The sequence below is a fragment of the Ixodes scapularis genome, unplaced genomic scaffold, assembly GCF_016920785.2.
Source record: "Ixodes scapularis isolate PalLabHiFi unplaced genomic scaffold, ASM1692078v2 PGA_scaffold1__304_contigs__length_218370807, whole genome shotgun sequence".
NCBI classification, from domain to species: Eukaryota; Metazoa; Arthropoda; class Arachnida; order Ixodida; family Ixodidae; genus Ixodes; species Ixodes scapularis.
In genome coordinates this window covers 29295749-29322422 of record NW_024609846.1, presented here as the reverse complement: position 1 = coordinate 29322422, position 26674 = coordinate 29295749, and the positions used below count along the sequence as shown (strand labels likewise).

Sequence of the window (26674 nt, the reverse complement as noted above, 5' to 3'; positions counted from 1 at the left end):
CGGAAGGGGGTAACCACTTTCAGCCGCATCCGGTTGCTTTAAAACGGGTTATAAGGGGTGCATAAAGCTGCTAAAATTCGACGGCCTTCGTTATAAGCCTCTGACTGGGCGGAACCGCAGTTTGCTCACAAAACCTTGGACATTAAGAAAGATGTCTTAAATTGGCAGGAAGTGACTGAAAGACTTCACTTCCTTGCGGCAAAACGCGAAGGCACGCGTCTCTGTGAAAACGGGCCTTAATACGGCAAAGTGAAAAAAAGAAAAGAAAAACAAGAAACATCTTAGTTTTTCTACGAACCTGAGCTCCTAAGGAAGGGGAAGAGCCGTTCCCGCAGCCCCTCCTCCTCGAACTCGAGCAGTCTGGCTCCGGAGTTTGCGCAGTAGTGCCTCGCTCGGCCCAGGGGTAGCTTGTGGCGTGTCGGGAGCAAGCAGGCCTCGCCCACTGTGGACCATCCCTGTCGACAACCTGCTTTGCGTCAGCTCCAGCTTCGAGTGATGCAATCACACTCAAATTCGTGAATGGACTCAGAGCACTACTCACGCCCCATGTTATATTTTACACTGCTCTTCCAGAAGGTTTTAGAGTCACTGAGAGCTTAAGTAACGCAGAACGTGGCTTATTCTTATCGGCTAGAGATAAAAAGATGCTCAGGATTTTCCTCGCGTTTATTAAGCACTCACCATATCGTCTATCTTCTGGTCAGATTGTTCGAGACGACGGAGTCTGTAGAAAAGAAGCGGAGACTGGCAGTATGGAGCCGTCGCACAATGTGCACTTCTTTCTAGCTTTGATCTATAGACACAAGTTCACCTCGTCGAACGTTTATTGACAGTATTACATTCCTTTTTCCCATCCGAGGCAAGATTCTTTAACAGCCACCCAATGGCCACCACGGTGAAGGCCTCTATGCCTCGACTGCGTGACCATCGGCGGAGCAGGGTGCCAATCCCGGTAGGCTAAACTGATTCGAGGCAGATCGATCGCAGCTGTTCCGAGTGCAATGTGAGGCAGCACGCGTGCAGGAGCTCCTAGGAGTGAACTCTCAACATCCCTGAGAGTTCACTTTTCCGCAAAGCACGGACAAGGACAATCACCGCGAAAGATAGGAGGGTTGCCTTTGGAATTATACATGGTTAAAGTCAGCGTGCAACATGAGGAAACTGTAGAAGAATACAGGAGACAGGACAGACGCTCCTGCGTTCTCCTACAGTTTCCTCGCGTTGCTCGCTCACTTTTGCCATGTATAATGCTTACCGACTAGCTTAGCACAGCACCCTTCTGCTGCCCTTCGGACCACGAAGCTCAAAATACGATTACAGCTAATCGTATTCAAATCCTGCACACAGGTTTTGGAACGTTAAACAACCGGAAAGAATAAACACAAATTCGGAACGAAAACTGACGCATTTATTCTACTGTTTAAGCATATTTACCAACACGCTAGGTTTTAATGTTCTGGAACGGTTTTTTTTTTCTTTTTTAAATTAGTATTTACTCATCTAGTGTCGCATTTTGAAGATAACCATATTTTTTTCAAAAAGCCAACAGGGTCGTGTTTGGTCTACGATAGCTGAGTTCCTTCGGACATGGAATAAATTTGTGAAGGTTGTTGATGAATGAATAAATGAATTTATTCGGTGAAGAATGGCTCCTTAGCCTAGTACGGGATCGGATTGGGGTGGGGAGTTATGTTCGCCTTACTATGTTAGCCTCTCAAGCGAACCGCCATAGTGTCAGGAGAACCTCTTGTTCGTCTTAGGCGAAATACAGAGTTCATAGGACGTCACCCCCGGTGGCAGGTGTTGCGTACGTACGTCTGGGAGCCCCGCACACTACCAAATTGTGTTTCATCTTGGGTCTACATTCCCTGTTACATGAAACACAGCGAAAGGACTCCGCGGTTTCTGTGCGTTCTGGGTCCGGTGGGTGGAAGTTGCTGTTGTCTTTTTGTCTGATAAAGGGGGACAGATGGACGCAGTATTTTTTAATTTTGGCGTTCGACCGTGTGTTGCATAGGAAACTGATTAGCAAACCAAGAAATATACTGCGAAACGAGCCATTCATGCCGTTGCCCCTATATGAGCAATCGTAAGGAGTTTGTCCAAGTGGATGGTGTTTGCTTTCCAATGAAGTCGGTTATTTCTGGCATTTTCCAGGGGTCAGTGCCGGGAGCCCTTCATATTCTTGTTTTACAGCGATAGCTGTTACGGGCTATTCCCACCACTTAAAATGGCGTCCATTTTGATGTTGTAGTTGTTATAGTTGTTGATATTATTGATGTTGTTGATGCTGTAGTTGGCGTAATATGGGGTCGTCCGTCATCGATATTGCGAACTGCTCGAAAAAGATTGTCCGCCTAGTTTTGATCCTGGGTCCCCTGCGTGCGATGCCGGTGGATTACCACAGAGCTACGCCACCGCTTCGACAATAAGTTTTATATATGGCGTTTGTACAACTAACATGTGAGTATGTCTCTCGTGTAGTACAGGCCAGATAGCTACACTTGATGTGGCGTGGCGATAGAAATAACCTTTCTGGTTCTTAACTCATTTCAAATTAAATCAGAGCTAATCGTTGAAATTAAAAACTTCAGCTAGGTGGCGCGAGCTGACGCTCGATTAAAAGGGTTTAGCAATATGCATCTATCCAATAGCACCTAGAAGATGTGCCTGAACATTACGCCATCACTAGTGAATCCCTGAGCCGCCGCAAGCGGAAAACGCGCTGCAACTCGCGCTTGCTCTGATACATGTAAAGACGCAGGTAGAATTCTGAGGGGCAGGCTCGAGACAGCAAAGCCAATATACCAATCTTACAACGAGTTTAATTACCCCACCGCTGCCGCCATGCATCGTGGCAACCCCGCTGGGGGTCTGCGTGAGCAGAGCCATAGCATAGCCCAGGGCCGTACCCAGGAAAAAATTTCGGGGGGGGGGGGGGGGGGGGGGGGGACAACGGCGGCCATTTTGAAAATGTCTCTTGTCTTATTTTCGCCTATGAATCATGTGCATCGGTGGCATATAATGGAGAGTTATAGTTGTACCAAACCGGGACCGGAGAACCGGTCCCGGTTTGGTACCCGGTAGCCGACCGGCGCCACTGCGCGTGCGCAGGGGTGGAGATTAAAATCGGCTGGCTGCAAGTGCACCGACCATGTACCACGCACTATACCGGGGCTGGTCCTCCGCTTTGCTAAAAAGGTAATAAAAGGATACTTTCAAATCGCTTGTAACCTAAAGAAAGAAAACAGTCAGGAATTTAATTCCTGGTAATGGAAAGGAATAAAAGTTGGTGTATAACTTTTGGCGATTCACCTGGACGACCCTGCATTTTATGAGAAGTCGCTAGTTGCCTTCGCCATTCCGCTACCACCAAGCCTAGAGGACCTCCGACCTACCACCGACTGCCAGCGAAATAATTTTTCACGTTCAGAGCAATCGCTCTCGTGAAGTTTTAAACCCCAGTTGCAATTCGTATCCATTCTATTCGTACTTAGGTTGAGGGCACAAACACGAAATCTGCGCATATCTTGAGTGCTTTGCGGGGTTCGGTACATCAGGGCCGTACCCAGAAAAAAATTTTGGGGAGGTCAGAACCCCCTAACCCCCCCCTGGTTACGGCCCTGGCATAGCCTCCTATATACTGACAAAGCCTGGCAGATCGCCACGAGACGCGGCCGCCGAAATGGAAAAGGTGAAGCGCATATAACGGATGAGAGTAGAGCCACGTGGCTGGCGCCCCGCTGCGGCGAGACGCCGAAAACCGCTTCTCCCGAACGAACAAGTGTGTTACGGGTCTACGACGCTGCAAAAGCTGTGCGCTGACGTCCAGGTTCCCCGAAAAATGGCTCTTCGATGCTCTGTGCTAGCAGATCCTCGTGCACCAAGTCTGCGACCAAGCACTCTATGGCTCCGTCGTCGAACTGCCAGGCTCTGTGACTAGAGAGGAGGCTATGGCAGAGTACAAGGCGGCACGAGCTGTTTCGTGAACTGGCGCCCGCATAATATGACCACCGTATCTGCCTCCTATGAAGTACAGCTATGGCGGCATCACGCATGTGTGAAACGCTTGGTGAGATCGGTCAATTTAGACTACGCCGACAAGACCCCGCGGTCCGTGAACGCGACACCGATGCCTAACAACTTCGCCATGACATGTCACGGCTATCGCAGTGACCGTCCTCTAAATTAATGCGGGACTGCTCTTTTTTTATAACTCGAAGGTTGACGAGGGAAGTTATTGCCGCATTTTCGCAGACTATTGCGTGCTTTTTAGATAAATAACATCTTTTACCGATCAAAATACTTATAAGCGTTTGTGCGTGACAATAAGCCTAACCCAGAAAAGAAACCTCGGTATTTAAAAATACTGCGTAAATGCCATTCATCTCACTGCTCTTGAGTTCAAATACATATCAGTCATAATTGCTTTTAGTAACTGTTGAAATAGTAATATATCCTCGATCACTACAAAAGCATCGGCGAAGCTCTGGTCACTGAAAAGGCAACTGAAGCATTGCACATCCTCAACCAATCGTAATTTATAGTCCATTGGTTCGACCGGTTTTCGAATATGCGGACGTTGTGAGGGACCCCGTAACAAAGGCGAATATCGAACGCGGGAGTGCAAACAAAGACTTTGCGCTTTGTCTATAACGAGTAAAAACATTTCCATCAACAAATTGTATTATCGATCGAAAATTGACCTTCCGTCAATTCGTCGCAAGACTAATCTATTAAATCTTTCATTTCATGACTCATCTCATTTCTCGTTTAACACTTTTTTGCAGTTCAATACGTCACGTCAGGACATCCACGAATATGCAGTCACGATTTCCGTACCCTATCCCCGTACCGATGTGTTCAAACATATTACTTTTCACGCGTACCCTTCACAAGGGAAACCCGCTAACATTATTGAGTGCCTCGTTTATTCAATAACCTTTGACAGCGCTCCAGTCTTACTTTTCGAGTTCACTTTTACCAGTTTAGTATATCTTGTTGCTTATTTCATTTGTGTATCTATCTTCTGAATTTCTGGTTTTCCCTGTTTCAGTCGTGTATGCCCTTTGTATACACAACTGCTCATGCGCACGTCGGATATTTTCGTCCAAGGTATTTATTTATTTATTTACCCTAAAAACCCGTTCAGGTTTTTATCCTGATCAGGTATCCTGAGCTTTGTTATTCGTTGGGATCCTTCAGTTGTTCGCCGCAATTGACCGTCTCCGTGTTCTAGAGGAAAGCGAGCTTATCAACTTTTTTTAGTGCGCCCATAATTTATAAACCTTACCCTGATTGTTATTTTATTTATCATTATTATTATTAACAAAACCGCCGATGTCTAGCAAGTATATTGTATATCAGGAGTGCTATATGGCGACAAAAAAAGGAACTTATACCCCAGTCAGACGAGATAATCTAGCGCACTTCAACCTTTAGTTTCATATCTGTAGTGTGACACACGGCTTATTTCTGAAGAACACATTTGGATTCAATTGAGTTTGACGAAGTCACTTTACTCGACCGAGTGCGTGACCTCGATAACAGTTTTCCTACAGTAAAACGTAGCAACACAGAAACCAAAAAACAGGGCGTACATTTGATTCTAAAAATAATTAACAATTCGTGAAAGAGAGAGCAAAAAGCAGTGTCATTGCAAAAAAAAAAAAAATAGTGGGGTGGACTTATCCTTATTTCTTACAGTTTGGACTGATCTGTACCAAGATTAGCGCAGCGGTGAATCGATAAATGACGACGACAAAGTCAGTCATTCCAACGCTTTCTTAGATAGCAGAGGAGGGTACAGTGCACATACATTTGTTTCAGCTTGTGGCAGTACGAGACAACACGATAATCATGATTTAGAAAGGCAGGCAGTCTCCTCGTGGTCCTCCGTGGGACAAAGCGGAGTTCTATCTTCTTTATCTTGGCTCGCGGTGAGTGATCAGAATCGTTCAATTGGCGTAAAAATCGTTCATTAATATAACCTTGGTTTGTAGCGTGTCTTTATTAAATAGACAAACTATTGCCGAGACATTTATTTCTTTAACATTTTACGTGTCTAATAGTACTTTACAGTCGCTATTGCCATGTTTTGCGAGTGACATCAATTTTTCCAGTGTGGCACCGAAGCACTTAAAGTGACATTCGGCAAGCTGAAGTACACTCGGTTGAAGCGCACTAAATTAGTCCGTCTGACAGGGGGTGTTAGCTCGAAAATATTTCGCTTAAAATGTAAGCAAGCCTTGCCCCCTGTACCTGTTTCGACTGTGGCAATGCGATCTTCATTGAACGTAAAACCAGGAGCCGGCTCTGCCAACCTGCCAAAAACACAAAACCGTCGACAAATGCGAACTCCTTCAAACGTGCCTTTGATTTTATAAAAAAAAAAAAATAAAAAAAAGACTGCGTGACACCGTAAGGGAAGCTCACGCAATGGTGGTGACGTCGTTGGCGGTGGACGCGGCGAAGTCCGCGAAGTTTCCGGTGGCCACGATGGACACCAGACCGCCGGCGTTGTTGATGCGGCCTGCGTGCAGCGCGGCCCGGCAGAGCGCCGACAGTTGGTGGTAGACCACGGTGCCGATGACCGTGCCCGGGCTCAGGCCGCAGCCTGAAGGACAGTAGGCCCTGCGAGGTCGGCCAGCCACAAAACAGAGAGGCAACGGGACGTTTTGGCCGACATCATCATACAAAAGAAACTTGCTGCAGACACAGTCTGCGGGCAAGCATGTTCGAAGCAGCTTCTTACATGCTTCGATCATCAGGCAGTTTTTGTGCGACAAATGTCCTACAAGCAAGACCTGACACAGTGTTTGCCGACTGTCTTTTGTTATTCGCGGTGTGACTTTACAAAATACGCGACTTTCCCGACGACGCTTCCAGTACACGAGCGTCGGAGCGGCATCTTCGATGCGGAGAGCGAAGCAGAGGTCGGAAAATGGTGTACGAAAACTTTTAAATAAACTTCTTCCGACGCTGGGAGCGTAGTTCGATCGTTGAAGCGTTTGCATCGAAGATTTCCAAAGCGTGCATCGAACAGTTCTACGCCGTATAACACCAACCCTAAAGAAAACAAGAGAGCCTCGAAGTAGCCAGTGTAGACGTCACTCCGGCGTATTAATACATTTTTATGTACTCCCACCATTCTCTTAACATATACTTCCCCGCGATGCATTCGAAGCACCAATTACAGAGCTGCCTTTATTCCGCTTAGCCAATGAGAAAGATGAGTAGTATACCGTGCCCCAACGGTCAAGCTGGCGCAGCGGCGAAAAATCGTCCACCGCGTTTACCATCCGGGTAGATTGGTCATTAGCCGCCGTACCAGTCGCCCTTAGGATTGGCTGGAATGAATAAAAGCGGGGTAGTGACGGGCGTTCCGAATGCAGAGCGGGACAGTACGTATTCAGGAGTTTCTGAGAATGTGATATGAGATCCCACTCTAACAAAATGCGCGTTCATCAGCTGTTCCGTAGAGTGCTCGAAGATTACTACGATCTACGAAGACAGATGAACTAATGGAGAGGCAGAAAAAAAAATCCCTCGACCTGAAAATAAAGTGTGCGATGTGACGACAGCATGACGCGGTCACTCACGTCAACTCCGTGTCACACCACCCAGTTCAGTTTGCAGGCTCCCTCCGTGGGGTCTCTAAATTCTATCTCCCATCTTCCCAACTACTTGTTCGGAAAAAAATGCTTACCTCACCGGAACAGTGAAGGCGCCCAGAATGTCTGCTGCTTTGGTTTCACACGTGATGGGCTCTTCTGAAACTGATAACGCAAACTCTCAGTGGAAGTGCTGCCACTCTGATAACTCTCCCAAACTTCCAAAGCTAAACCCTAGAAAGGTTTGCCGGACTACATCAACTTCGATATATTGGCGCTCTTCAAAACCTAAGGAATTTACGAACGACTTTATCATTATTCAATGGTCACGTTTCACTCAAGCGTGATTATACTTTAAAAAATAAAAACACTTTGGGATGCCCGTAAGTATAAACGCTGAAAAGAAAAAGCTACAAGCGTTGATTTTGATTTTGTTTTGGCGTAAGCATACATGAATGTTACTTGTAATAGGCATACATTTTTTTTTAATTTTTTGACGTGTCATTGCATTATTTTACCGAGTAGCTGTTATGATGAGACAGATAAGACCCGAGTCCCTCGTTCACTTAAGCGCAGATAACGGGGAGAGCCAAGCTGTAGTGTAGATTTAATGAAGCTAACGAATACGCTTTCATTCAAAAATGAGATATGCGCTGGAATGCTGAGCACGTGTCGAAAACCACACTACAAGCGCAGACTGCACTGCTACGTGAATGTGTTTTATAGCGCGTTTACACTTGCGGATCCGTGGGCGGGCCCGCGCAGGCGGAATGTGGATTTTGGAGCAAGCAGGGGGGCGAAGTCGACTTGTTGCTGGCGGAAAATCTGAATTTGGGTCCCGGACCGATCCAGATTCCAGCGACGAGCGAATTTCCCCACCCGGCACCAAAATCCACATTTCGCCCGCACGGATCCGCCCGCGAATCCACAAGTGTAAACGCGCCATTACGACGCGTTTACACTTGGCAAAAAAAATCGCTGCCGCCGATGCGAATTCGGCGGTGGTGGAAACCAGGAAAAAAATAGTAAAACTGGAAGGAATGCATATTTATTTTGCTGATTTTTTTTGTCGCCTCGGTCACAGGTTCCCACAAATGGATAAACGCTGACAAACGCTTGTATTGAACAGTGGGGGGGGGGGGGGGGGGGGGGGGGGGGGGATTAGTGGCCGAGTGGTCTAGCGCACACCAGCTCGGAGCACGTGGAGCGAAAGCTCGCGCTGCAGAACCCAGGGATCAATCCCCACCCATGCCCATTTCGATCTGGATGGATATCGTACCGGTGTGCGGTCGTGTATCACTACTGCGTGGTGCACGTTAAAGACCTCAGGCTAGCGGTTGTACTGCACCGGATAAATTGCTCATCTACAGCTGAGGTACCAGACGCCCACCGAGGCAGGCTAACTTCCGGCTGTATAAACATACACACATTTTTTTTTTTTTTTTAAGCGTGGCTCGGGCATGATGGAATGCTACAACGCAGCTTTCATGGTCGCGTCTTCAGAGCTTTGCAGATGTTTTTAGATGGGGGCGGAATAGCAGACGGACGGAGGCGAAAACGGACGCAGACGCGCAGCTTTCGGGTCCGCGTCTAACGGGGCACTGCGGACGACGATGGACGCGTGTGAAATAGCAGGCGATGAGGAGACTTCGCGCGTCTGCTCGCACTGCTATAGCAGGTGGTGTCAAACGGCTGACTAGACGCGCCTAGTGTCGCGAAAGGGAGACACTAGGCTTTTGCGTGTTCAGCTGAGCAGCCAAGCCAATCCAGTAGTAATGGGCGGGGCCACTGATCTGTGGGCGGGGCTTAGAGAACGCGGTGACCTATACACCTAACTTGCGTCTAACGGCGTAAATATTGCACAATATCTTTTTTTTTTTTTCGGGGAAAAATTGCTTTTAGAAAATACGTGTCCCATTATGCCTTCTAAAAAGATTGTGTTCATTTTGTTTTAGGAATTGGCTTTTTTAGAATTAGTATTTGCGTAGTTGAGCAAGGAGGCGTTCACCTTTGACGCAGGCTGGCACCGGCGCCGACCAGGTGCCGTCGTCTCTGCACTCGAGAGAGCTCTCCCCGACCAGGTCGTAGAGGTCGTCGCACGAGAAGCCGACCAGGGTGCCGTTGCTGTATGCACCCCGGTGGCTGGACGCCACCCTCCGGACCTCCGCCTTGCCACGCGCCAGGCGGGCCAGCTCGGGGCAGAAGGACAGCTTCTCTGGCGAGGGACCGAGATTTATTTATCAATGCTGCCATCCCGTTGGGGCCAAAGGAGGAGTGAATCATTCAAGTGCAAACGCTCATGTTTCGCTGAAAGAACACAACAAGTGTGAAACGGCCACTGCGCGCTCCACGGAAGGATACACTTTGCGATCTTAAGAAAGTAACTGCGCAACGTGCGTTACGTGATAAAGCGCATTCACGTAACCAAACACTTACACTGCAAGAAGAAACAGACAGACACGATGAAGACTAAATCAAACACTTTGCTAGAGGAATACACCTGAAAGCATGCTTCACACACTCGCGACTGCTTACGACCCAGTGTTTAACCTCCTAAAATATCTTACGGCGAGAGAACACACTGGTGCCATCTACCGGCTAGCCGTGGAACACTTGCCCATTTCCGTATATCTCCTATCATTTTCGCGCATCATTCTTTTTTGCTTGGCTCGCAAAAGCTCTTGACAACGTTATAACCGGCCTGTTTAATAAATAGCACGCACATTTGATCTCGCGAAAGCGCAAAACATTGGTTCTAATGAAATGCAGTTCCAGGGCCACCTCATAGATGGCGTTCTCACGTCGTATAGAAATCGCAAGAACTCGGACATAAGCAAACGCAACTGTATGAGCGGACCTTTAAAACCGTTTCTTAAGCCTCTTGCGGCTGCTTACGACCAGAAGCGTAGCAGCACGCCAGGTCTTTTAAGCAAGTGTGTGAAACAGTCCTCCCTCCGCGAAAATCCAATGGCCTTGACGTTGGATAGGCTTTGCGAAGATGGCAACGGCTGGACGAGCGCAGCCTCAGGGTCTCTTCGGTTGGACTTGGGAGAGATGGCTGCCGCCATCTAGCGTCCTGGGCAGCCGTCTAGACGGCGGAAATTTGGGCAAAGCCTCGGTGTGCCCGCGACAGCCCTTTTCATCGGCGCCGCACGTGAATGCGCCACAGCGTGGACAGCGGTGTTGCGGCATGTGCACCCCATTCCATTCTAATTCCCTTCTGGGGAATGGGAATTTCCGACAATTCCATTCTTTTCAACTCCTCGGAATAGAGACACTGAGCCAATTCCCACTCCTGGAATGACTCAACTCCACAATTCCGTTTTTCTAATTCCTAAACGTGAAGAAAGGGCCATTGACAGCCACATTGTGTTACTAGGAAAAAGCAGCATAACGCTGCTGAGACTGAACGCGAAGATGACTGCAAAAGTATGCAAAAGCTTCCTCAAAGCCCTCATTCTACCAAGCCGAAGGGTGGTCGCACAAAGCGCTTCTTGGCACTTGGTGTCACTGCAAACATCGATCAAGCGATCAAGTGTAAAAGGCTTGCGAGTTGCAACAGAGGCCAACAATAAAAACCTCCCATTTTCTTACCAAACGGATCGTATACCCACAAAAGATACATGGTTAGGGTATTGTCTGTTTGATAAGGCCTTAAAAATGTCTAGCTCGTGCGGGGCGCAAGAAAAGGCTATCTTGTTCTCTGCTTCGAGTACTTGCACAGCAGAACCGCTAATGCGCTGTTAGAAGCGACGCCTCGTATACCTGCCCCAAATGGTTGTGGCAGGCACAGAAAACCGCTGACAAAGTGCGATTTGTACAAGGCGCCAGCACAAGCGACTGTAGCACCGTAATATAGAACCTGCCTTAAATGTAAACTCCCACGTTTGCTGTACGATTCTTGCGATTTGTTGACATATTCATTCTTATTCTTTATTTGTGTTCCACGCAAACACTTGAAGGTCGGCTGGGAGAACCGGTCAATATTCCGGTTCAATTTCGGGTTCACCAGTTTTGCGTTTTGTTCCTGTTGGGTTCTGCAGGTTCAGTAATGCTTTTGAAATAACGGTTCGGTTACCGGTTCCACCAAGCGCGAACCAGTTCAAACCGGTTCTTAAAAAGAATAAGCACAGCTCCCAGTCGTTAACAAGAAAGGTTGAGTTCAACACGGCGCCATCTGCATCTAAAGAAAAAAAAATTACCGCATCTCCATGTGGTGAATGATGTTGATTGGGGCAAAGCTCTGGTGGTGCTGATGATACTGATTTTGTTGTTCATAAGTAGTGCTGATGGTGCTGATTTTTCTTTTATTGCTCATAGGTAGTGCTGAGTTCCGGGTTGCGTTTCGACTTCATAATTATAGCTTTATGATCGGTGAAATGCAGAGCCAGTGGTTCTTCTACCGTATCAGCTTGGATCCGCTAGAAGCCGTGGGAACGCATCTCCACCGATTAAGTCAACGGTCCATGTCAGAAAGAAAATGTGTGGTATGGATCGTGGTCATATACGCAGTTGAGCATTTGACCGCAGCGCCCTCTCCTGTATAGACGTTGAGCGGCTAGATGCAACGTCTCATCCCCGACATCCCCAGCTCTTGAGTTACTCCCACATCTCAGAGGCCCCTACTCGTCCCGCAGTCGTGGCCGAGTGGTTAAGGCGATGGACTAGAAATCCATTGGGGTCTCCCCGCACAGGTTCGAATCCTGTCGACTGCGCCAAGATTTTTTTTTCTTTTTTTAAGAAGGCAGATGGGATGGCAATCGATGTGAGCACGGACGCCGGACAAGGCTAGACCCTAAGGAGATTCGCTTCTCAAAATCGGTCATGTGAAGCCGTTCTTTGGGAGCGAGGACAGCAAAACAAATATATGCTTAATTTCATTTTGTGACCTTAAATTTTTAACGAAAACACCGTTTTATGAAAATTACGTGGTTATGCGGGTGCTTGTAAACTACGAAAGTACAGTAGTCACATGTGAATTCAATCAGCCAGCATGCACAGTGACAATTGTTACTCAGGGTAAATGAAAAATTGAGCCAGTGAACTTTAACTTACATCTGCTTCTCCAACCATCCTCTCCCAATCGGGCCAATCGTCACGTGACAACATGACGTTCGGTCTATCCGTGCCACCATTGGCCACGACGTCCGACAATCGCACTGATGCGCGGCGAATATCTAGCAGGTTGGTCGCCCACCGGAGCCGGACAGAACCCCGATCCGACCCTCCGGTGCGAGCAAACTAGTCGCATCCGACCGTCGTTCCGACAGTTCGTACGTCAGATCGGACAGTTTTGACGCGCTTGTGTCTCGCGCTATAGTCGACAGAAATAGGAACAACGTCAGACTGTCAACTTTGACCGTTAACACGATGACTTCGAGCTTTCGTCGTGCTTGCTGCGCATCCATCCACCCCGCATTCACATTTCACAATTCTCCGTCACAAGAAGGAGCAATGAAGCTGCAGTCAGCCTGCTCCGTACTAAAGACACTCACTGCAGACACGATGGCATCTGCGGACACACCTCAAACAATTTGGAAGCGTGTTCGTTTCAAGTACGCTTCCAACATATCTGCAGACTGTTTCTTTCTGACCCATGTCATAAAGAGACACTGTCTTTTCGATGATGTATTTGCATTGGGACCGGGGCCTAAGACAACCAGGTGTTTCGGTACGCGACCGAAAAACCTCGTCACCTATAACTCCGGAATCCCAGGGACCCCCCCTGCCTCCACCAGAATGGCACGGATGAAAAATGGTACACAAATCTACAACTAAAATAATTCCTAGGACGCGGAGCACACATACACCGCTAGGGGAGGACTCAGTGCTGCAAACGCACTATTTAGTGCAAATAAACGGAGTGGACTATTTTTCTAGTAAATTATTTGATTAGACACTCGTACGTCTTGTCCACACCCAGCGCCTGAAGAAAGTGAATGGTGTTCGTAGCACTCGTCCTACTTCGGTGAAGTTGATAGGCGGAGATAGCGAAGTTTCGACTTACCGCATTTCGGCGGCGGGTCACTCCAGATCCCACTGCCGAGGCACGAAGCAGTCTCCGGGCCGACGAGATGAAAGCCTCGCTCGCACAAGTAGTACACTACGGTCGGCGAAAGGTCGTTGTCCATGGTGACTTGCACGTTGGGCGGGATCGGTGGAGGCTGACAGCCTGCACGTCGCGGAAACTGTTCTTAATTTAGATCGTAAAAGAGTGGCGTTAAATTGATTTTTACAGGGCGGAAAGCTCTTCACAAACACAAACAATCCTTGTATGCTGAACAGTACAACAGGACGCCTCACGCCATTTTCTTCCAGTGAAATGTGCTTCCTCGAGATGCTAGGCTCAACATTCAGATTTTGCACAAGCTCTGTGCTTGAGTGCAAACGGCACTTTCGCACGAAGATACTGTCTTTACCTGGTCATGTCGTTGGTTCCTTTGGGAAGTCCTAAATGAATGGCTGCGCGCGAGCTTTTAGGCGCGGGCCTTATGGTAAGAGAGCACAAGTTATTCGAGCAACCAAGGCAATGGTTACGCTCCATACAAAAATGTCTACGCGTCTACAATCCTCGAATCACAAGGAAGGTTCATCGCTGCAATCTAGGGCTGGGCAGTTCATCGATTCACCTGCCGATTAATCGATTAGTGCTTTAATCGCGATTTTTTTAACCCGCCAATAGGTAAAATTTTGACGAACCAAAAATACAATTAAACGCTTTCCCCACGCAGCCGTGAACGAGAACACATGTATGTATGCAAACTTTATGCAAAACCTTAACCTAAAGTAAACTGTAGGGGCAAGATAAGGAACACTAGACCAGTGCAGAATAGGTTACACGTGTCCCGACCACTTCAACGCCGCGCGAGTCTCCGTTTGGCGCAGCGGAGATCATTGTGAAAAATCAGTTTTGCCCGAGGATATCAACGAACCTCTTTGCCTCATACAGCTGAAGTCTATAAGTGTGAGTGACTTTTAACCGTTCTCGACTACACATCCGGGTTGAATCATAATCAAAATTTAATATGGCGCCGTTTTTTTATATACTCAGCAAAAACAAAACAAAACAAAAAGAAGTAATTTTGACTTTTTTTTTAATATACGTGGAAATAAACAAGACTGATAGATATAATAATTAAGACAGAGCTCAAATTTTGTGAAAATTAAGAACAACAAACTTGCCAGTGTCAAGGGCGGACTGGTTCCCAGACGAGTGGCACCACCTTCCGTTAGACGCAGAGAGCAGACGACAAAGTGCGTCATCTGCTATGACACATCAAAGCACATTTGGTGGCATTTTAAGCTTTCTGCGGACCTCAATTTTCTGGTTCGTTTTACAACATGCAGTCCACAGGAGCCACCCATAATGGAAGTGACGAATGCGTTTACAATTTTATAACAAATCGACATGACGCGCAAGGACTTCCTGCCCGTGCCGCGGACTTATCTTCGTTGCTCATTTGATTCTGCACACAGCGCGTGTTTTTCCAATCTCACTTGATCCGTCCCGACTCGCATTCCAGGCGGTCGCACACCAGTCACCTAGCTGTGTTTGGAGATATGTGTTTGTCCTTTGTCCCTCTTGTTCCCCTTCTCCAGGGACCAGGCACGTAGCCAGGGGGGGGGGGGGGGGGGCGAAATCTTTCATTTTGCTGGAACCCCTTCTCTTTCCTCTCCCTCATGCAGCAATTGATCATGAAGCGGCACTCCCCCCCCCCCCCCCCCCCCCCGCCCCCACCCCCCTCCAAAACGAAATCCTGGCTACGTGCCTGCCAGGGATTATTATTGTGATTCTTGTGCAATTTGCTTGCACCTTTGTATTATTTGCATTATCATCATAACTATAGAAGACAGGCCGTTTACCCTTGTTGGTGTTAGACTGGTGGCGGCTGGTAAAACCCGTTTGCTCTACCGTCGTCGTACTCCTGGTTAGCTCAGTTGGTAGAGCGCTCCACTGGTAATGGACAGGTCCCTGGTTCGATACCAGGACCAGAGGAATATTTCGGTCGCACACCAGTCACCTAGCTGTGTTGAGAGATTTGTGTTTGTCCTTTGTCCCCTTGTTTCCCTTCTCCGGGGATTATTTTTGTCATTCTTGTCCAGCTCGCTTGCGCCTTTGCATTAATTCCCATTATCATAAAGCCGCACTACGTCACGCCTTACAAGCGTCTTGCCCTTCTGGGGGCAACAGAAACAAGTCTTACCTAAAAACTGCTCGCAGTGAGTTCCCGTGAAGGAAGGCGCGCAGGTGCACTGTCCATTCTCGGGGTTGCACGTGGCGCCGTTCTGGCACTGACAGCCTGCAACACGCGGAGGGTGAACATCTCGGGGGAGTGGTTCGAGTTAGGATATCGTAAGTGGAGTGGCGTAATATCAAAGTTAAGATCGTTTTACAAATGGTAAACTTTATAACAATATGTGGCGATTGCTAAACGTTAGCGTGTAACAGAGTTCTATATGAATTGTGTTCCTAGAGGAACACATGTCCAGAGAAGAGCATCGAGGAAATTCATGAAAATGACAACTATATAGCGGCTTAGGCTCGTGTTGTATTTGTCTATTTCTGCGCTCTGCTCTTTGTTTAGATTGCTGGCTGGAACTATGTTTAGATTTGTTTACGCATGAAATGTTTTTAACGGAACCCCGATTTCCCAGAATTTTGTCCGTCCGTCCATTTCTTCCACATATTTAGCGGGGAAACTAAATTTGTGTTTAGGTCACACGAAGTCAATTGACGTCCCGTTGCCTATACAACAATTCAGTTTCCCTGCCAACTTTAGCGTGGAAATCAACTATCCTTGACTATCCGAGAGGACGGTTCAATGTCTTGTAAGCAATTTTAAACGGTCGCACTTTAAATAGAGCATTTCTGCATTATGGGACTTTGAAAATGAAGGTCACTGTCAATTTGTTTTTGTTTTTGTCTGGGAAAGGCTTGTCGCTTAATTTTTTTTCTCATGATTTTATACGACCGGAGAATCCTTTTAGCAGCAATGAGGAATATGGCCGCCCGAGCGTTCACGGTTATTATCAACTTCCAATGAAAGGACGCACAGTAACAGCACCGTGATCATGCGTTTTTTTGTTGTTTTTTTTTGGTGGGGGGGGGGGGGGGGGTGATTACTTTTGTTGGTCATATGAAACGCACAAATACCGCGAGCGCCGTGACAACGCACCTTTGGCACTGCTTGATTGTGTCCGTCAAGTGTTAGCGTCGACAACGCTCGGACGGGAAACTGAGTACGGCTTTGTGGTGAATAAGTAAACGACCTAAACTTAACCACACTTTTGACAGCTCTTTACTCGGTCATCAAGTGGCCGTGGCTTGGCTGAAGAGGGTGCTCACAATTCCAACACACACAAAGTTTCATCTCTAACGTCATGCCGATTCGGCGGCCCTGGCTGAAGAACGGAGGATGCATAAATGCTTTGCTCTGCGAAAAACGAGTTCCCGCGTACATGCAGTGACTGCAGCGTCTGTGGGAAAACGCCCTTGTTTGCAAAGCAATAAAATGGTGTATAAAGGATGAATAATAAATAAGATGGCCATCATTCAAATTCTTGAAGATATGGTGCACTGATGTCGGAGCAGCACTCACGTTCTGTGCACCAGCGCCCGAACCGCCCTGGCGGGCAGGAGGTGCAACCCGAGCCATCGTCCTTGCAGTCCTGGCAGTTGCGTAGGTTCGGACACACTTCGGACTCTTTGCGATTATTGCAGGGCCTGCACTTCAACTCCCACCTGTGTATGTAACTGCACCTGTAGTGAAAATCAATCATTCGATCAATAAATAAATTATCTCTCGTGTTGTGATTGACAAATGAGATGGCGGTCCGTAAGATCGGGACTATCTTTTGGAAAAACACAATCTTTAGGACACTACTCGCATGATAAAAGCTTAAACAAAGCACGAAGGCGTAGTTGACAGCGTATGTCAAAATTTAATAAGGAACCTCCTTGACTGGCAGAGGACCTTTTGCTCCGAGTCTTAGCACATACAGAGAGCTGATCCCGATTTACGCAGAATAACATTCAAATTCACACTTTCCGCTTATGCCAAATCAGCAATAATATTTATTCCCACCAGAATGTTCTAAATTTTATTGTAAAAGATTTTGTGTTACACAGACTGTGGCTGGATGAATATATCCGGCTCATAATAAATACAATATTGTCACGAATGACAATTGATGAGGCGACGAAAACTGAAGCAAACTAAACGTTTAATGGGGCGAACTTGTGCCCAAAACGAAATACAAAAGAGTTAGCGTCGGCGAAACAGCAGGATCGAACGCTGGGGCGAGACTGACTGCGGCTCGCCACGTGGAGCCCCTTATGTATGGACGCGTGGACTTCTAGAACAATCGGCGTAAAAGTTTCGGCGCGTAGAATATTCTAACATCGAATAAGCAACAGCGTTTTTGAATTTACCAGAACGCGACATTATAGAAACAACAGAAAGGTGTATCGGCGGCCAGGCATCTAACCTCGGCTCTTCGCGTGGGAGGTAAGCACGATAACCGTTAGGCCACGGGCGCGCTGCCTACTTTATAGCGTCTAAGATATGCCCCTATAGAAAAACTTTCAAGCCCACAACACTAAAAAATCCCCGCATGGCGCCCAATTTATTTGCCCGCAACCCCGTGCCCGCAGCCAACCGGCTCACTCTTTCATTAGTGCCTGTTTTATATCTAACCTCTACCAACTTGTAGATGTACCTACTCGCGTTACTATATCATCAGCTAATGTTCTCGACCTCGTATTGACCACTGCACCTGAACCAGTCTCATCTTTATCTCTTCTGCCCGGTTTAAGCGACCACTTTGCTGTTCACTTCACTTTGCAATTAATCCAGTTCCTCCGCCCCCTAAACAGTATAAACTAATTCGTGATCTTGGCAAAGCGGATTTTCGAGCAATCAACGCTGAGTTGGCAATTTTTGTTAATGCCTTTTTTCCTCAGTTCTAGGAGTGATTGATTCATGACAATTGGGATCTATTCAAAACCAAGGTCGCTGCTGTCGCTGATATGTTCCTCTTCGTCAAATATCTTGTTCCAGAAAATCCCTGTGGTTCAACCTCTCATTAAGACAGCTTCAAAACAAAAAAGACGCCTTTTTCTTTGTTGCAAGGTGTCCAAGATAGAGGAAAGTTGGTCAGTTTATCTATCTGTCCGTGCCGTCGGAATATAAACAAGCTATTGTCAGCGCCAATCAATTTTTTTAATAACACGCTTCTATCTATTTTTTATTAACCCACGCAAGTTCTGGAGCCTAAAATTCGAGGGTGGACTGTTGATTCCACGTCATTAGGGCTGCGTTATTTTGAATAATACCTTCACAGTATTTTTCACAAATTGTGCACCGACTATATTACCTGTTGTTCGAAATTCAAATTTTACACGTATTGAGCCTACTTTCATCGATTGGGTCGGCATTTCTGAGCTGATTGAGAACGCGAAAGTTTCATCTTCATTAGGTATTGATGGCATCAGTTACAAGCTTTTGAAGAGTACTGTGACTTATTAATTTGTCATCTTGTCTCAGATGTTTACGCAGTCATTGCAGTGTACCACCCTACCCGACGACTGGAAGGTTGGCAAGGTGGTTCCGGTGCGCATATCTGGTGATGTTTTTAATCCTAGTATATACAAACAAATTTGCTTGACATCCATTGCATGCAAAATACTTGAACAAGAGATATACTCCAGACTCGTTCGTTTTCTTGTGTCCAATATACCATTTGCTATATTAGGTATTCACTGGACGCCATATTTGAGGGCGATATTTAGAGCGCATGCTCAGAACGAGCTCACATTAATAGTCTGCTAAGACCGGCAACCTCGATGGTGCTAAATGTACGCTCCCAAAGGACTGCGGAAGCTCGCCCTCAGCGCGCGCTCAGCAGCAGCGCACACGGATATGGCCGCCAGTGAATACTCCCTACATTACCCAAGCGTCAAGGAGAATGCTGGGAATGGTGTTCCACGCGCCACACGTGCCGGCGTCAGCAGTAGCAACTTTTCTAAAGCAAATACCCAAAACAAATGGCATCTTGCACATGCGTTCGTCAACGCTTTATTTTGGTTATTTGCTTCGAATCTTTTATACGGGGAAAGCGTGCGCGTGTGGCGCGTGGAACACCAATCCCTGCATTCTCCTTGATGCTTGGGTAATACTGCAATAGGTCTATTCCTTCTTTACAACATATGAATACGGGTTTCGTAACCATTACTCCTGTAGCGGTCATCGCGCCAGCTCTTGACCGGCAAGAAAGAAGAGGACGACAGGGAGAAAATGCTCGCGAGCAAGTTGGAGCGGCTAGGTTTCGAAGGCCGTGACAGCGATTTGTACTTAATATGTAAAGAATGTACAGGGTGTCACAAAAGAAAATTTGCACGGTCTTTTTTACCGCATAAATAAACTAATCATCGCCGAACGCTCATTCTCCGCCCAAAGGTAGTGCTAGAGGTCACAACCAGATGCCAAAGTTTCAGCCCGATCCGATAACTTAATCAAAAGTTATAAGTGATTTTCTGAAAATTTCAATGGGAAAATGGCGGCCGGCGTAGTTTTCAAACACGTGGGGCTCTATGGCACCAGAAACCGAAAACGAACAAAAATGGGCTCCATTTTCCCATTGAAATTTTCAGAAAATCACTTATAACTTTTGATTAAGTTATCGGATCGGGCTGAAACTTTGGCATCTGGTTATGACCTCTAGCGCTACCTTTGGGCGGAGAATGAGCGTTCGGCGATGCCTAGTTTATTTTTGCGGTAAAAAAGACCGTGTAAATTTTCTTTTGTGACACCATGTATATACAAATACTGATTGCTATAAGTGGTGACCCGGACGTCCCGACAGAACACCAAGGTGAGCAGCAATGGCAACGGACGGCTCTTCTGCAGCGCAACAGCCCCAAGTCGCGGCCCTTGCCGTCCGCCTTCCGCCATTCTGGCCCGCGGATCCACAGTTGTCGTTTGCGCAAATAGAGTCACAATTTGCCTTGCGGCGCATCACAGATCAGCAGACGCGCTTTCATCAAGTCGTAAGCGAGTTGTCATCAGTAGATGCAGCGGAGGTGCGCGATATTATCTTAGCACCACCCATGCTGAGGCCCTACGACACCTTCAAGGCAGAACTAGTTCGACGGACCAGCCTATCCGAACAACGACGGCTACAACAACTCCTGACTACAGAAGAGCTGGCAGATAAAACACCCTCTCAGTTACTGCGTCGGATGAGGCACTTGTTGGGAAACGCCACCATTGAGGACTCACTTCTGCGACAATTGTTTCTGCAGCGTCTGCCCAACGACGCCCGTATGATGCTCGCGTCAGCGGACAGCGCAACCCTGGATAACCTCGCAAAGGTGGCGGATCGCATTGTCGACGTATCAACGGCACGCCACCCAGAAGTTTACGAAACAAATCGATCTCTACAATAGCACTCAGAGTTCTGCACCGCCATGGAACGACGCATAGATCAGTTGACAGAAATGGTGGCTGCTCTTCGCCCTTCACGATCGCCATCACAACGTCGAAGTAACTCGCCAGCCCGCCGACGTAGCAGGTACAGTCCTGCTAACCAACAATGTTGGCATCATCGTACATTCGGCTCCCACGCCCGGAAATGCACTTGTACGGCGCCGGGAAGCAGCAACGCCAGGTACTAGCGACTAGTTGACACTGGCGCCGAGGTGTCAGTATTGCCTCCAACAGCTCAAGATCATCGTAATCAGCAACCCTCGCAACTTAAGGCAGCTAGCGGCACTGTCATTGTCACCTATGAAGTCCGAACTCTCACGATCAACATAGGATTGCGTCGAGTTTTGCGCTGGATCTTCACTGTCGCAGACATCCAACATCCAATGCTCGGAGCAGATTTTCTACGACACTACAACCTCCTTGTGGACATCCGCAGCCGTCTAATACCGAAAGGAGCGTAGTGGCACCTTATTGATGCCATTACGCTCCTTTCGGTATCAGGGACCCGCAGGAAGCTGCAATCAATTGGACTGACTCCACTGCTCGTCCTGCCAGATTCTCTCTACATTGATATCATGCAACAGTCCCTTCCTTAGTACGTCCCTGTACTTTCACAAGTCAAGTCAAACACAACGTCCAACATCACACCGAGACGACAGGACACCCCGTTTATTCACGACCTCGAAGGCTTCCTCCAGAAAAATACCGGACCGCCAAACAAGCGTTCGACCATATGCTCTAATTGGGCATAATACGTCCCTCCTCCAGCTCGTGGGCTTCACCGCTCCATATGGCTCCAAAATCGACACCTGGCGACTGGCGCCCCTGCGGGGATTATCGCGCCCTCAATCAAGCGACCGCCCCTGATCGCTATCTGGTGCCCCACATCCACGATGCTGCGTCAATTCTCGATGGTTCAATCATATTTTCCGAAGTAGATCTTGTTCGCGCGTACCATCAGATACCGGTCGCACCCGAAGATATCTCAAAAACGGCAATCACCACACCATTCGGACTCTGAATTCCTTCGGATGCCTTTCGGACTATGCAATGCTGCCCAGAATTTTCAAAGATTTTTAGATCAGGTCCTTCGAGGATTATTTTTTGTGTGCGCCTATCTAGACGACATCCTTGTTGCGAACAGAGCCGAAGACGAACACAAGCACCACCTTTGCAGCCTCTTCCAACGACTCGACAAAAACGACCTCATGATTAATACTTCCAAATGTCATTTCGGTGCAACGAGCGTCTCTTTCCTGGGCCATCAAATCGACCGTCATGGTCTAAGACCACTTCCCAGCAAAGTGGACGCCATACGAGAGTATCCGCAGCCTCAGTCTGCGTGCGCTCTTGGAGCTTTTCTAAGCTTAGCAAATTATTATCAACGCTTTGTTCCTCACTGTGCTACATTGTTTCAGCCTCTTCAAGATATTCTTCAACCTTCGAAAACAGGTCTTCCTAAATGAACTGACGCGGCTAAACAGGCATTCACCAGCATCACGACACAGATCGCGCGTGCCACCTTGCTTTGACATCCAAACGCTGACGCACCGACATGCTTGCTTACTGATGCCTCAGATATCGCAGTAGGCGCTGTCCTCCAGCAGTTTGTCAACGGCGAATGGTAACCGATTTCATTCTTTTCGCACAAACTTACAAGTATTGAGCGAAGTACCGAGCGAACTTCTCGCCGTTGATTCCGCAATCCGCCACTTTCGACAGTTTTTGGAAGCTCGATCATTTCACATCCTCACTGATCATAAACCTCTGACGGGCGCCATACAATCACTCACGCCAGACAGCGGACATCATTCTCCAAGAGAACTACGCCAAATGTCTTTTATCTCGGAATTCACAACTGACATACGACACATAAAGGGCACGGAGAATGTAGTGGCGGGCACACTGTCTCCATGCCACCCTTTCCGTGGCCACAGAGGTCACATAATGCAACGTACGTAGTGTTGCATGCAAGGATTCTTGGAAGTAGTCTATTGCCATGCCACCTCATTGGCAACGTGCAAATTGAAGCAGGATACCCATCTCCCCTCTTATTAGCTCGACAACTTAAAGAAACTTAAATGACTGGTGGTCTACGTGCACATTGGTGCACCACAGAAGCTCAGAGACATCTGAGTGTGTACACTCTTTTTTGTTTTTGTCGTTTTTTCTTTCCTGCCTTGCATGTAGAGCTCATATTGCGCACAAGCCAGAAGACTGACGCGAGAGTACGAGGCTTGAGAATGCGAGCGACCTACTGCTTGACCGGCAGATGCACCGTGTATCCGGGAGTCCCGCACTGGCAACTGAAGAAGGTCTTGCTGCACACGCCCAGATTGATGTCCCTGGAGCATCCGCTACCGAGCCAGGCCACGAGCGTCAGCCCCTGCAGCCACCTTGAAAGCATCCTTTCCTCAGCACCTGCACTCCGTAGAAGAACGCCGTGTTCTAGAACGTGAACAACATTTTGTTTCAGCGTGCACTTGCATCTTCCTACAGGTTTTTGTGCTGATTAATAGATGTTCTGAAGAAAAGATGTGGTTGACTAAACAGGTGCATTTTTTATACTTTGAATGGAAGAGGAACATGCTTCCTTTAACTAGTCATTTTCGCCTCGACATGTTTCGCCTCGACATTACAACCATAATTTTGTCTCAGAATCACATATAGGAAAAGTAAGATTCATGTTGGTTGTTCCTCCCTGATTCCGTGAAAGGGGCTTGCGTTAGACCTTGATGGCGGTATAAGCCGATCAGACTAGAAGCCTTATAGTTTTTATCGTCGTAACTATAATGATACACAGATACGAGAAAATGACAAATTACGGGACGAATACACGACCATGTTGGCATCTCGTGCCCCGAACTTAGTCGCCGTCAGAGCTCTCCGGCGGAACCAAACCAAGGACCACTTGCATGTTTCTCGCCTGCGCTATTATCAGTGTCCGTCTGTACCCCTTTCCCGTATGGTCGACGTTTCCACCCAGAGTTGGAGCCCAGGCACGAAATCCTCGCGGCAACGGTTGTACACCCGTGAGTGATATGAAAATGGACAGCCCTTTTCCTGTTTTTGACGCTCCTGCAAGTTTTGGAAAAGCTCTGTTACGGAAGAGGGCTAGAACGCAACGTTTAGACCCTTGGTCACGTACCATTTGAGACGTTGAGAGTTTATATAGCTTTAGCGAGCCATAAAACACGCAAGAAACCAGGTAAGGTGTTCACCTTCATATTGCCGGCGGCTGTACACTAAAAAAAAAAGAAAAGCCCGTGCGTCTATTTTCCCGCACGACACTCGGAGTGCCAATCACCGCAACTTACGGAGGCAGCTCAGCGAATGACGATGCCGAAACTATTTAGGCCAAAGACGCAGTCTGAGCTGTGATACTAAGCGTTGCTTATTGCGACATTAAGCGTTGCTTAATGTCACAAGCCAGACAGCGTTTTTTTGCCTAAACGTATGTTTCGGAATCGTCATTCGCCGAGCCGCCTCCGTAAGTTGCGGTGATTGGCACTCCGAGTGTCGTGCGGGAAAATAGACGCACGGGCTTTTTTTAGAGTGTAGAACGGCCAGACGTGTCAGGCGTCCAGACGCAACAAATAAGTCAGCCTGTCTTTGAACTCCGACAGAAGAAATAGGTGCGAAAATAAATAACACAGCACCCAAGACACTTCCAGGGACGCAAGCGATGAACGGCCGGAAAGCGGCAATCGGTCCCCGCCACGTAAAGAACCCAAAGCGGCTGCTCTGCATAGTCGCCCACCAGAAAGAGGCGATTAAGCGGACAGATAAATTAAGCTACCCCCTGCGTACTTCAGTCACTAGAGAAGCTCTCAAAAATATCTTAGTGTATGGTGGACCAATCGTCAGTTTTCCTATATTCACTTGAACCAATGAGGAGGCTCAGCGGTATTTGGATCCAGTCGCCGCGCTCTATCGGTAGCAAAATGCGAACTCTTTGATGCCCCTAAAACTGCGTGGCCTTTCGGGAACAATATCAGCCGCCTTTCTCATTGGCTAAACTTGTTAAAAACAGGCCAGTGGTGTTCCCAGTGATACGCGGGGCGCTAAAGTGAATGCAGGAGCTTCAAATAATGTAAAAAAATCAATGTTTTTGAAATACTTAAGATAAAATTTTCCATTCCACGGCACCTGAAAACTGAAATGCGAACAGTGCGCAATAAATTCGTGTAATCGATAAACTTCTCCCAGACATATGTACAGTGATGTCTCGTTAATATGGACGCCTCCGTTCCCCCAAGAAGTAGTCCATAATGTGATTTTTAGATATTAACGGGACAAAAACGCATGTATTTTTGTATTTTGTCCCTGACAATGGTGTCAATATAGCGAGGTATTCATATTAATGGGTCTATATTAAGGAGTCATGACTGTATTAGTTTAAAGCATATTACGAACCTAAAAAAACCAGACTGGGGCTCGGGCTCAGGGAGCGAATACTTACTGCAGGGAATCCATTCTGGGGTTGGTGAGGCCAAGGGACCCTTTAAATTAGAGCAGCAAGAGGCTGCAGGAGTGTGCTCTCAGACCATGTAAATACTTCTGTATATGTGTTGTGAACAGAGTTTATCATGAAACACTCTGCTGTCTCCCGATGTTCCTGCCGGGAGTCGTCTTTTGGATCCTGTCACGGACTGGCCCTGCCTGATCCTGCCTGGAGGACTCCTCGGTCCCAACACCTTGTTACTTACATTTTATTATAGCACCCGGTCGCCGACGAAAGCCGGAATCCTGAAGACTCAGAGCAGGGAGTGAAAACAAATTGCTCACGAGCGAACCAAACAAAAACATTTGACATTTCATGTTCTCATTCTTGCGAGGGGCAATTATTGGGAACAAAAGGATGGATCCGAGGCGCAGCCATTTCCCTTCGTGAATATCGTTCCTCACTTGTCGTTTCAGCGCTTCTGAATGAAGATGCAAATACGGCGCGAGCGGGGGTGAGGACAACCTAGGTGGTGAACCATATGTTGCACACGTTCTCCAGAAAGAGTACCTAGGTACCGCCTCTGGTTATCCGGTCAGAAATGAAATTTCTAAAATGACTACACTCTTCTTATTCGGAAGAAAATTACGAATTCTTAACTTTGTTACCAACAAGTACTATATTCCAAGTAATGCAGGTGTCAAGCGCCCCGTAAGCATCTCCTTGGTCGCCACGGCCCAAACAACAACATGAAACGTTGACGTACTAACGCGAAATTCGAAACGGAGACTCGCGCGTTTGATACGCCACGTCATTGGTGGAAGCTGCCACAAATTCATTATTCGCTACAACGAGCGGAACTGAAAGTTGACTGCGTTCAAATGACGAAGCCGCTTTGTGTCACGGCTGAGGGAGACTTACCTCGGAAGGCGCGCTCTTCGGCGTTCGACGACGGCAGCCGGCTCGGGACGTCCGCGGCTGACGGAGTCTCTCGGAGAGGAAACCGGACTTGGCTGCGAGCGCCGGAAGGCCCTCCCCCTCTCGACCCCCGGGACCGTCCATCCAAGAGCTGCGTCACGGATTTCAAAAGGGGAGACCCCGAGTTGCGCTTGCAGCCGCAGCGAGAGGAA

At 47.7% G+C, this 26674-nt stretch overlaps 1 protein-coding gene and 2 non-coding genes across 3 annotated transcripts; 2 read left to right on the top strand and 1 right to left on the bottom strand.

The window, feature by feature from the left end:
* Positions 1 to 290: 290 nt before the first annotated feature.
* Positions 291 to 26674, bottom strand: LOC8023093 (clotting factor C). Its single transcript, XM_040216945.1, has 10 exons — positions 26466 to 26674; positions 23359 to 23521; positions 17213 to 17373; positions 15818 to 15913; positions 13621 to 13785; positions 9622 to 9828; positions 7709 to 7778; positions 6436 to 6633; positions 6262 to 6323; positions 291 to 466 (listed from the first exon to the last, which is right to left on the bottom strand). Exons 2-10 carry the CDS (start codon positions 23505 to 23507, stop codon positions 291 to 293), a joined length of 1284 nt encoding a protein of 427 aa, XP_040072879.1. The 5' UTR covers positions 23508 to 23521; positions 26466 to 26674.
* Trnas-aga lies at positions 12247 to 12328 on the top strand. The gene has a single exon. It is a non-coding gene; the product is annotated as a tRNA-Ser (tRNA).
* On the top strand, positions 15537 to 15611 carry Trnat-ggu. The gene has a single exon. It is a non-coding gene; the product is annotated as a tRNA-Thr (tRNA).